This window comes from Myotis lucifugus, unplaced genomic scaffold (genome assembly GCF_000147115.1).
Source record: "Myotis lucifugus unplaced genomic scaffold, Myoluc2.0 scaffold_106, whole genome shotgun sequence".
NCBI lineage: Eukaryota > Metazoa > Chordata > Mammalia > Chiroptera > Vespertilionidae > Myotis > Myotis lucifugus.
Genome location: NW_005871154.1, coordinates 2650216 through 2662666, shown reverse-complemented (window position 1 = coordinate 2662666; position 12451 = coordinate 2650216). Strand labels below are relative to the sequence as shown.

At 45.5% G+C, this 12451-nt stretch overlaps 1 protein-coding gene across 1 annotated transcript; it reads left to right on the top strand.

The window, feature by feature from the left end:
* The first annotated feature begins 946 nt into the window (after positions 1-946).
* PRSS23 (serine protease 23) lies at positions 947-12247 on the top strand. Its single transcript, XM_006092881.3, has 2 exons — positions 947-1566; positions 8452-12247. Exon 2 carries the CDS (start codon positions 8467-8469, stop codon positions 9598-9600), a length of 1134 nt encoding a protein of 377 aa, XP_006092943.1. The 5' UTR covers positions 947-1566; positions 8452-8466; the 3' UTR covers positions 9601-12247.
* The last annotated feature ends 204 nt before the right edge of the window (positions 12248-12451 follow it).

The window sequence follows — 12451 nt, the reverse complement described above, 5'->3', positions numbered from 1 at the left end:
CCCCGGGTCCAGCGCCGGAGATCTAGCACCGGGGCTCCTCGCAGTCGTTGTTCATTCATAGCTATTGCGCCTAAATATAATAAAGTTAGATGATTGCAGCTTGTGTGTTTGTGTATATGTGCAGATTTTTATATCACGGAATGTAACTCGATAAAAAAGAACTTTGGGGGGGCAGTACCTCATCCTCTCCCACCCCCCCTCTGGGTTCTCCCTGCGGGTCTACTTCCCTACACTGTCCTCGGCATATATTAAATGGTTTTTTTTTATCTGATGATATATCCTGGCTTGGTTGCGACAGAGGACTTGGCTGTGCTCTTTCATCAAGAAAGCTTTGTGACGGTTGTTGACTTAGTCCTCGACACCCATTGGATCCAATGCAAGGAAGGGAAGGGGGGGCTGGAGGGCTGGGGCCCGCGGCAGGAAGAAGTCCGCGGAGGCTCGGGCGCTGCTGGGCACTTGGATTCACGCACTGTCACCCGGGAAGCGGGCGGGGAAAGAAGGTTCGGAAGACACTGCTGTCTGGGATGCCTGGTGGGAGTGGGAGTGGAGAGAGCCGGCTCTGGGCAAGCTCTCCCCCGGGTGGCAACACCCCACCTCCTACACACACCACAACCGCCACTACTTGTTCGCCTTGAGTTTTGCGTGTGTATGTTCCACCAAGATCTGAACATTAAAGTTTAACCCTGGGCACGTGGTTGTGAACGCACCTTAGCGAGCAAGGAGAGGGCAGTGGACAAGGACTGGGGACTAGGACCGTTCCTCCGGAGCCTTAGTGAAGGACCTGTGCTTCCCTAAGAAACTAGTGTCTGTGAATTAGTTGTTGAAAGCAAAGACTTCTTCCGCCTGTGGTCCTCCATCACGAGGTAACTTAGGAATAAAAGTTTGAGAAAAAAGTTTAAAAAGTGTCTTAAAAGAGGAGGGAGAACTGTGTAGGTGCAGGAAAACCGCCACTCCCCGTCAGAGTACAAATTTGGTTTGCTTTCACCAGAAAAGAGCTGATAAAAATCCTGTTTGTTTTATTGCCCTTTGGGCGACACCCAGGAGATTTCTGAAACAGCCCGTAGGGGGTGGAAAGCTCCCGGTTAGTGTTGGCATGGGGCTGACTTCTCCCAGCTCCTGAAATTGAACTTGAGGGGGTCCCCCCAAGCACTTTTTAGGATCAGACAGGCCAAAGTGAGAATCGTTTTTACCAGTGGAGGTGTGAGAAGGAGTTAAATTCATAGTCTGAAGGCAGCTGTGGCCAAAAGCCGAATGCCAACTTAATATCAGGATATTTATTGCACTTGCTCCAGGGTCCTATTTGTGCCTAAGGGCATTCAAAATAGACTTACCGCTGTCTCGCAAGACGTCTCTCTTAGGCAGGAGTGCATAGGAGGGGGAGTGGGGAGGAGGCACTTGGGAAATGCCACAGAAAGCCCTTCTCTCTACTTGTAGAAGTGTTGGTGATCATATGCACACCATCTGCATTTCAATACATTGTTTCTCTTGTGCTTGTCTCATATAAAGTCAAGAGGTACGTTTTCATCCCTTCCTGTGCCTGAACTGCAAAGGAAGCATTCTTCCAAGGTAACTAATATGGATCTCATTCTGTAACACCGACAACTTATTCAGGTAGATGGTGAATGGTGGGCGCATTTTTCCGTCCGCAGCATACAGCATAAATGCCAAGGAGGCCATTAGTGGGTCTGGGAACATTGCTGGGCCCGCTCTGCCTTGTTTCAGAGTCTCAGGTTCTCCTCCATGTTTCTTCTCATAGATCCCTTAGGATTCAATTCACCAGGCATTATTCATGCGTAACTCCCACTGACTTGGGGTGGGGAGGGTGGATTTGTTTCTCATGGATTCACCATTGACAGTTTTATACACTCTGTTCTTGTTACTGCTGCCAGGTTTGTCCCCGGTCACTGGGGTAGTTCATTTTGCCTAAAATCTGATAGAGAAGTTAAGCTTCTATTGCCCACAAGATTATGTTTAGGGTGGCTGCACTTGTAAATGCCCTGCATTTCTTTCCTGTACGGGACTGTAATTCTTAAGCCATTATGCGATCAGGTCTGTTTTCCTTTAACAGATTCGGGGACTTTGGAAAATGAGAGCAAGCCTGGCTACAGAGCTTTGTTCATTTTTAGGTATTTGCTTTAGGAATTAGTCTGGTTTCACTGTTCAGTGTCCCTGGCCACAGATTCCATGGAAAACCCTTTGTTCATGCTTCCAACTGGTGTCCAAAACCTCTATCTTCACCAACTTTCCCACTGTTTCTTTCTGTCATGACTGTGTGTAGTAGTCACAGGAGTTCATCCGTTGTGCAATAGTTTACACGTTGTCCTCGGAGTAGATTTTCCCTCCCAGCACTTACTTGCTATAGGAGTTGTAGCTTTCTCCCAAACACGTGCCCTCTGGAGGAGGCCTGTGTTGCTGCAGTTTTGAAGTCTAAGGTGCAGAACTAGAAGAGAGCAGTCTTGGGCCCGTCTCCAAGGGGATGAGTGTTGTTTGCACATCTGATAATGCGAGTTGTTCCCTCACCGTAAGGTTAGTGGTGAGCTCCTGAAGTGGCCGCGTCCTCATGAGGTATGCGTCTGTTTCAACAGTGGGCAGCGGGACAGTGGCTCACAGTGAGTGATGGAGCGGGGACTGTGTAATCCGCTTGTGAGTCAGTATACAGAGTTGGGAAAGGAAAACAGTTTCTCTATGACCAAGCGTGGTGAGAAAATATTTGCCTACCTCAATTTTCCATTCTGCTTTGCCATTTGGGTGAAGCGATGCACGAACATACTTAGCCGAGAACTTTAAAAGATAAATATGCGTATGAGGGATTCTTATCCTGAACAAAGGCTTATTCTTAAAAACGAAATGTTGTAGACCTGAATTTTCTTCATCCAGATTTAGATACAATCAGGTACGACGTGGACATCTTCATTCCTTGTTCAAGGTGTGCATTTTCCAGACAGTTCTGTAAGGGTAAGGTGATTCATACGTAAAGAGAGAACTTAAAGTTATGTAACCCATTTAGTTACCTTTCCAGGGGTGAGCTTATGAATGTTTTTATTACATCTGTTTACATTCTAGAGTGTTTCTATTTAAATAACTGGGCATGGCACAGGCTTACCTAGAGCTGATAAAAATGGAAACAATGATTATTTGTCTCCTGGGGAATTATTCTATAATCAGGTGAGTCGAGAAATTAATGCAAAGCCACCTACCTGATTTTAAAGCATCACGGTTCTCCCTGGTGTGTGATTAATGGGGAAGGGGCCTGGGGAAGGTGTGAGGGCCTCGGGGAGCAAGCAGCAGGTCAGTTCCCACTCTCCTGAGAGCATTCACACCCAGACATCCTTCCTTCCATTCTTGAAAGCCGCCCTCTGCTGGAGGTCTTTGCTTTCTTTGATGACTGATCAGGGAAATCTTGTCACCCAGATAAGCAAGGGATTAACATGGTAAAGTTTCCTTTTTCTTTTCCCCAATGCCCCACCCTCCAGAGTTTCCTAAAGGAAAGCCCCTGCCTGAGCTGTGGCTGGCTGCACAGATGCTATCTGTGAACAGCATAGCGCCTGCCCTGGACTTTTGTGACCCTAGAAAATTATAAAATTAGAGACTCCTAGACCTGAAAAGACCAGCGCTGAGAAGACTAAAGAGATCACCTGGTGCCCTGGCCAGTGTGGCTGGGCATCATCCTGTGCACAGAGAGGTTGCTGGTTGGATTCCTGGTCAGGGCACATGCCCAGGTTGTGGGCTCAATCCCCAGTGGGGGGAGGGCGCGTGTGTGCAGGAGACAGCTGTTCAATGTTTCTCTCTTTTCCCTTCCTCTCTAAAAATCAATAACTATTCTTTAAAAGAGAGAGAGAGAAAGAGATCACCTGGTATTCATAACAATTTTAAGCCACCCTAAACACACATTAGGTAAAGGAGTGGACAATTTCTGAAGTTAGAACTTCAATATGATGTCAGTTTTAAACCCATCTGGGGACCTGAGGGCACATAACTTTATTTCCCAATTTCTGATCAGGTATTTTTTGTTATGTTTTGTTTGTTTGTTTTTTAATGATTCAATGCAGAATAATTTGAGCTGCATTAATTTCTAAATCTGAATTAAATTTTTTTAAATGCAGTTTTATAGCTTTTAGAGTTACATAGAAACTTTAATCAAGATAGAAAATGTCAGTCTAACCGGCATGGCTCAGTGGTTGAGCATGAACCAGGAGGTCATGGTTTGATTCCCGGTCAGGGCACATGCCCGGGTTGTGGGCTTGGTCCCCAGTGTGGGGACTGCAAGACAGACAATCAATGATTCTCTCTCATCATTGATGTTTCTATCTCTCCTTCTCCCTTCCTCTCTGAAATATATATGTTTTGAAAAGGTAGGAAATGTCAGAACAAGGTTGTACCCCACAAGTTAATTAATAGATTTAAGTAATAATATAGGGAACTTGTAAACAATGTTTCAAACTAATAGAATCCCTGGTTTTTGAGGTATTGAAAAAGTTTATTTCTAAGGGATTAGAACTTCACCTTGCCCTGTGGTTTTGCAGTTCTCATAGATGGCAGACTCCTTAACTGGCTGAATGCCCAGAATTTAACTTGTAAGGACTCTGAATTGGTAATATTATCTAATACTCATTAGATAATACTCTGTCTAGAATAGTAATATTCTTTGGTTCACTCTTTAGCCCTCTCTAGCAGCACTGATTTGTAAGTGATTTGTAAGTTATCCTAGACGTTCTTGGCTTAGTCATCCATCATGTTTGCTGAAAAATAAATTTGATCCTATGTCAAGAGGCTGGAGTGAAGCTGTGGCTAATGAGAGGGCCTAGCTAACTGCCCAGCGCTCACACTCAGGAAAAGTCTTGTTCTAATTTCTCCATATCCACTAACTCTCATGAACTGACTTGTAAAAACATTGTTTCTTTTTTGAAAGACAGACTTTGAAAAATCAACAACAAAGAGAGGTATGCTCATGCTTCAAGGTCTTTGAAAGTCTTTTTCCTTTAAAATTTGTATTGGTTTTTAGAGAGAGAGGAAGGGAGAGAGAGCGAGCGAGAGAGAAACATTGATGTGAGAGCAATAAATTGATAGGCTGCCTCCTGCACACACCTGCACTGAGAATGGGGCCCATAACCCAGGGACACGTGCCCTGACCAGGAATCAAAGCAGCAACCTTCTGTGCACTGGATGACGCCCAATCAACTGAGCCACACCAGCCAGGGCAAAAGTATTTTTTAAACAGGGGTTTACTATAGGCAAAGCACTTGGAAAAATGAAATTAGAGTTAATTTTGCCTGAGAGGGGGTTAATTCATTAATGCAAAGTTCCTAGATGGATCCTAGTTCCAGACGCTTTCCTACTGTTCTCTTCCCTGATACCCTTGCCAAAGGACTATTTCAGTGTTTGGACAAATGGATGAAGCTAAAGACAAACACCACTGGAGCGATTCTGCTGCAGTAGATAATTCAAACTCTCTATTCTCAGCATCCAGTTAACATGCAAATTTCAGGTTTGGGGTTTGAAGATGCATGATCTAGATAATAATAAGAGCGTATTTCAACTGTTAGGTTCATCATGCACACTGAAAATATTATTGACAACTTAGGATAATACATAGCATAGTAAGATCTCATCTCCTCCTTTCTCTCTCTCCTCTAAAAATTATATTTTGAAAACAGGAATACTTGGCAGCTTGCACCTCTGTCTGGAGTCTGTGTTTTCTTTCTTAAGACTAGCTGAAGTAACACTTGGCCTACCACATCTGCTGCTCAATGTTAGCCGGCATTAACGTTCTCCACATTAGTTGAAGGAAGGAGGGGGTGGTGTCTCAGGGCCCAAGATACAGCCTCGTGGGAGGTACATGATTCCTCCTAGTACATATCACACTTGGCAGGGATTCCGGTGTGGGGGTACTTAGTCACCTAGACAGCAACTTACATAGAGAAAAGGCTGTCCAAGCCCTAGGTATGCCCAAGAGCTGGGTCCTCGCCCAGGAGATGGGAGCAATCAGGTACAGAGCCATCCCTGAAGTCTCCTACATGGTCATCCTCACCACACCTACCCCACCCATAAAGTTGGCCTGTACTAGCCTTAGCATCCCCTCCCTTGTCTACTTGGAACTTTCATCTTTTTTTTAGGTTATTTTTTATTGTCAGTAATACAGATGTCCCCCATATCCCCCCTACTCCCCCCTCTGCCCAACCTCCACCCCACCCCAGGCCTTCACCTCACTATTGTCTGTGTCCATGGGCTATGCATATATGCATGTAGTTCTTTGGTTAAAGAACTTTCAGTCTTTTGTGCACATGCACCCCATGGTTTAAAGGATTTAGAGAAATAATCAGATGTAGTTCCTGCCCACAAAAGGGCCCATGGATCCTTCCTATTTGAAAAAATGGAGAGAAGCAGTTTCAAGGAATCAGGAATCCCTAAGGAACTGGCTTTCCAGGACCTCCTGCCTTCCTTTCCCATCCCTGTCCTCCCTGACAGAAGTAGGATCAGACAAGCACACCCCCACCAGGGATGGAGCCCACAACCCGGGGCCACATGCCCTGACCAGGAATCAAACTGGCAACCTTCTGGTACACTGGATGATGCCCAACCATCCAGTGTAGCAGATGAGAGAAATACAAGCACAAGGATCCCAGAGGTGGGTGGGGCACCCACATTTTTAGAAATACCATGTGTGGATAATGGGGGTATGGACTGGCATGCTCAGCTGGACTAGATCAGCTAGCTCAATGGCACCCCAAAATTGCAAATGGGTCTGTACCTCCTAAGAGGGAGAGGGTGAGAATAATGGAACAGTTTCCTTCTGACTCCTGCTACATTCCACTAGCCTCTTGAGACCTAACCCCTCCTTGTTCTAGTTTTGGGATGTCTGAGCATGAATGAATTACCTCACCTGTTAGTCAGCTTCCCTTGAATAGAAGGTTCAGAGCCATTCAAAACCGACTGATGCTTCGACATCTGGGAAAGTTCTACTTCCCATCTTCTTTTTCTTGTTGTTTTTCTTGTGGGGTGATTGATCTCCGGCTTTAAACATACCTTTCAGGATGAAATCCAAACTCCTTCATCTCCTAGACTCAGCCCTTCACAATCCAGCTCTTGCCTGTTGCCTCTGTCACTTCTCTGTTCCACCCTTGGCGGAGCTAAGCATGATTCCTGAAACGACGTGCCCTGTCGCAGGGCTCCTTGTCCTCACAGACTGTTGCTTCCTCTAAGAGGCCCCTTCACTCTGTCTTCTGTGATGTAACTTCTGTTCGGCTTCAGCACCCATCTCCAGCCTCACCTCCTCTGGAACCCCTCCCCTGTTCTTCTTACTCCCATAGCTGACTTCATGGTCTTTCTCTGAGCTACCACATCACCCTCATACATCTCTGTCATCAGCAGGTATCATTCAAAAACAGGATTTTTTTTGAGCCACGCCAATCATTCGCTCAGTCTTTCATGCACACAGTAAATAAATAAATCAGTGTCGAGTGCTAGCATAGGCCCAAATTCAAGGCATTTAGACTAGTTGGGACCATAGATACAAAGGCCTGAAAAAGTAACCAATAGTGACAGTCATGATGCCATCGACCTTTGATTAAGGTCCTGCTGGTATAAGACAAAACCTATAGGAAGAAGAAATATTTTATATGTTAGAGGCCTGACCACTCTGGCACTAAATTTATAATAGTTAAGGTTGTTCTAAATTCAAAGCAAAAAAACAAAGAAACACACAAAAAAAACGCAAAAGTCTTTTATCCTTCGAAATGCACCCAGTATTTAGAGGCGATGGGGGTCCCAATACGAGTAACACTGTGGAGCTATCCCTCCTTCTGCCGTGTCACTCAGCAAGCTGAGGAATTTAAATTTACTCTCTGTGTGAGCAAGTTGCTCTGTAGATGCTCCAAGTTCATGCTCTAATGAGAATGAGAGGAAAGAAAGGCACGAAGGTTTAGTCTGCAGCACAAAGAAGGCTCAAAATTACCCGGAAATTGAGGCTGGTCCATCAGTTCATCTGGGGATTGATGACCCTACGCACACTGCCCTGCAGTGGGCCGTCCTCAGGGGCATCTTCAACATAGAAGGGAATGAGCACCCGACTTGGTTTTGGACACCAGGCTATGGGAGTGTTCCAAGGCCAAGCCCTTGCATTGTAGTGAAACCATCATCTCGGGATTCCTCTCCACACCCTGATTCCTGTGGAGGGTTTTGCAGACTTAGAAACAATGACAGTCCAGCTGGCATGGCTCAGTGGTTGAATGTCGACCAATGAACCAGGAGATCTCGGTTTGATTCCCGGTTAGGGCACACGCCCCGGTTGTGGGCTCGATCCCCAGTGGGGCAGCGTGCAGAAGGCAGCTAATCAATGATTCTCTCTCTGTCGCTCCCTCTCCCTTTCTCTCTGAAGTCTACACACATATATATGAAACAATGACAGGCACTTGGCCCCTTGCCCTCCTGACCCGCTTGTCTTTGTTCCCACAGAGAGTGGTGCTCAGCATGGCGGGGATTCCAGGGCTCCTCCTCCTCCTCGTGCTCCTCCTCCTCCTCTGTGCTGTCGGGCAGGTGAGCCCCTCCGGAGCCCACTGGAAACCCACCTGGCCTGCGTACCGCCTCCCCGTCATCCTGCCCCAGTCCACTCTCCACTTAGCCAAGCCAGACTTCGGGGCCGAAGCCAAATTGGAAGTGTCCTCCTCATGTGGACCCCAGTGTCATAAGGGAACCCCACTGCCTACTTACGAAGAGGTCAAGCAGTACCTGTCTTACGAAACGCTCTATGCCAACGGCAGCCGCACAGAGACCCAGGTGGGCATTTATGTCCTCAGCAGTGGTGGCAGCGAGTCTTCAGGCAAGTCCCGGAGGAAGCGGCAGATTTACGGCTACGACAGCAGGTTCAGCATTTTTGGGAAGGACTTCCTGCTCAACTACCCCTTCTCGACATCGGTGAAGCTATCCACAGGCTGCACAGGCACCCTGGTGTCGGAGAAGCACGTCCTCACGGCTGCCCACTGCATCCACGATGGCAAAACCTACGTGAAAGGAACCCAGAAACTCCGCGTGGGCTTCCTGAAGCCCAAGGTTAAAGATGGTCGAGGGGCCAAGAACTCCAGCGCAGCCGTGCCCGAGAAGATGAAATTTCAGTGGATCCGAGTGAAACGCACCCATGTGCCCAAAGGTTGGATCAAGGGCAATGCCAACGACATTGGCATGGATTATGACTATGCTCTCCTGGAACTCAAAAAACTCCACAAGAGAAAGTTCATGAAGATCGGGGTGAGCCCTCCCGCCAAGCAGCTGCCGGGGGGCCGAATCCACTTCTCTGGTTATGACAATGACCGACTGGGCAACTTGGTGTACCGCTTCTGCGACGTCAAAGATGAGACCTACGACCTGCTCTACCAGCAGTGTGACGCCCAGCCCGGGGCCAGTGGGTCAGGGGTCTACGTGAGGATGTGGAAGAGACAGCAGCAGAAGTGGGAGCGAAAAATCATTGGCATCTTTTCAGGGCACCAGTGGGTAGACATGAATGGGTCTCCACAGGATTTCAACGTCGCTGTGCGGATCACGCCTCTCAAGTACGCCCAGATTTGCTATTGGATTAAAGGAAACTACCTGGATTGCAGGGAGGGGTGACACGTTCATCCTTCCTGCGGCACTTACAGGTCTTCATGTCCTTATTTTAGGAGAGGCCACATGTTGTCATTGGGGTGTGTGTGTGTGTGTGTGTGTGTGTGTAATGTGTCATAATATCTTTTACACCATTTTTTAAAATTGCAAGATGACTGGCATCATGATTTGAAAATTGGTTTGTGTATCATGTCATATCGTTTGAGCAGTTGGAAAGCCTACTTTTGCATAGACATAAAAAGCATACTGATGTTTGGGGCAATGGGGACTCTTTAGCGATTAAGTTAATCTTTCACTTTTTGAGAACTTTGATTTTTGTTTCATCTGAACTTGTTGCAAAGGTTTATATTAAATAGGTGGCATACAGGAGATATAATTTCTAATGTGTGTATAGTGTGTATTTTCTCCTGAGAGTCATCTTATTTTTGTTTTGTTTGTTCTTTAAACTCCTAATCACTAATGTTTCCAGATGGCAGTGTTCCCAGCAGCGTACAACGTGTGGTACCTTTCACAGCACGTCTGAGACAGGCAGTTCCCATATTTTGGATTTGGAACATCTGCACAGTAGTCCTTGATCAGTAAAATAATTTGTTGACGATGTTAGTACACATTAAATTATATCTTACAGTCAGTCAGTACCCAAGGTGTTTTTAGCTTCGAAATAGTTTCTCTTCCAAAGATTGTTGCTCTATGTTTGGGGAAGACTTTGCATATGGCCCACCCCAGAGTCGGCTAGATGGTTGATGCCAGTACTTCCAGGATTTAACAGGATTTCACTCACATTTCTTGAACTAGCTGTTTTTCGGAAGACAAGAATCGGGGCCTCATTCGAGCAGGCTGTGTTGCTTCCCAGCGAACAGTTGTGGTCACACTACAATCATTGCATTTTCCCCCTGGAGTGTAGCACATCTCATGTTTTATCATTTGGATGGAGTAATTGAAAATGAATTAAATTCCAGAGAACAATGGATGCATTGCTCGGCAGATGTCACGGCAGAATGAGGACTTGTTTGGAGCCTGGCACAGTCACACGGCCTAATCAGAATTATTTCGCATACTTTTCAGGGTGCTTTCGGGGAGTGTCATTTGGACACTTTTCTCTTGTACTTTACTTATTTTATAGTAAAAATATTTGGAAGGTGCTATAAGAAAAAACAACATGACTTTTTTCCCCCCTTGCTTTAAAAGGGCCTGTTTTACTGGAATACTCTAAGCTGCAGGCACATATAATCAAGTACAGTAGCAACAATGGCAAGTGGGAGAAGGCAAAATGGATCAGAATCATCACTCCAATAAGTGCCTTTATGAACATTTTATCAATAGGAAAATCACAGTAGGTAAAGGAAAGAGTTTGACTTATTTTCTGTTTTCATTCTTTGCCTCTCAGCCTGAACACTTCTTTTTAAATGGATTACAAATGGGTCACAAGGCAGATGTTTGCTGTTCTCGCTCCCCGGGTAACTTCAGTCGCCTTCTGACTATTTGTGAGGACATCCAAATACAATACTGATGCTTAAACCTCCCCCAGGTGGCTTGGCTTGTGTGTCTCTTGAACTTTTCAGAAGGATAATCCTGCTAAGGCACTCAAGAAATGTTCAACCATAGTGCTTTCTTTAAATCTCATAAGAAATACTATGCATAGCATCCTTGCCGGTTTGGCTCAGTGGATAGAGAGTCGGCCAGCGGACCAAAGGGTCCCAGGTTCAATTCCAGTCAAGGGCACATATCTTTGTTGCAGGCTCCTCCCTGGCCTGGGCCCTCGTCAGGGCTCATGCAGGAGGCAACCAATCAATGTGTTTCTCTCACATCGATATTTCTCTCTGTCTTTCCCTCTCTTTTCCACTCTTTCTAAAAAATCAATGGAAAAATATCCTTGGATGAGGATTAAAAAAAAATACTATGCATAGCAAAGAGGCACAGGGCCACCAGGAATCTTCTGAGAACAATTTGCTTTGGAATCTAGCAAGAATCTAGCCTGAGGAAGAAGAGCGGTCTCCATCTCTATGTCTGGTATTTGGGGGTTTTGTTTGGTTTTGCTTTTGCTTGGAGTAAAGAGGTGTTCACTGAACACCTAGATCAGAACTGATTTTTTTTAAAAAAAAATCAATAAATACAGCTTCATTTCTTCATGTCGTTCTTGTGCAAAGGTTAAACTTTCCTCAGCAAGGAGAGGCAGTGGCACAAAGCCAAAATAGCATCAATGTCTAGTGCTCAAATAGATGTAACTTCACTAAAGAATTGTACCATGTTCTCCAGGCAGCGTACCTCAAGATGGTAAAATCATTCAACGTGTCCATCTTTTCAGTGGTAATAGAAGGAAGCATTGTATTACACTATCATGGAAGTTGAAATAAAAAAAGGACTCATGATATTAAGATTATTGGTGTATTTATTATACACCCTAAGCATATATTCCCAGTAAGATGAGTAGAATGTTTCCTAAAGTGTATGCCTTAACCACTCATCCCTCCACATTTTCTACCAAAAATAAAGAGGGCACCGTCACCAAGGAGGAGGGAGATGCCCCTCAGTAGCCCCCCTTTATCAGGGATTCACATGCTTGTTTGCACATGAAAAGCTCTAAGAAGTCCTGTACTGGAGGCATGTTAATGATTTAATATCTGCATTTCAATAAACATCTTTTATCACCACAGCCTTGTGTTCTCCTTATGAGCTATTTAGTGTTCTAATAAATACATTTTGGGGATTGCTGTGACAGCCTTTGGGTCAAGGTGCACAAAGTCTGATGAGCTCAAAGTGCTGTCAGGTGTCAGTGCCTTTTGGGTTTAACCAGAACCTCGTATCCAGATTTGAAAGTGTTTAGATGAAACGGCAGAGAAGAAACTTGAAAATCATT

Bases quoted from the DNA above. Each gene is read 5' to 3' on its own strand.
- PRSS23 (XM_006092881.3), top strand. From the start codon at position 8,467: ATGGCGGGGATTCCAGGGCTCCTCCTCCTCCTCGTGCTCCTCCTCCTC.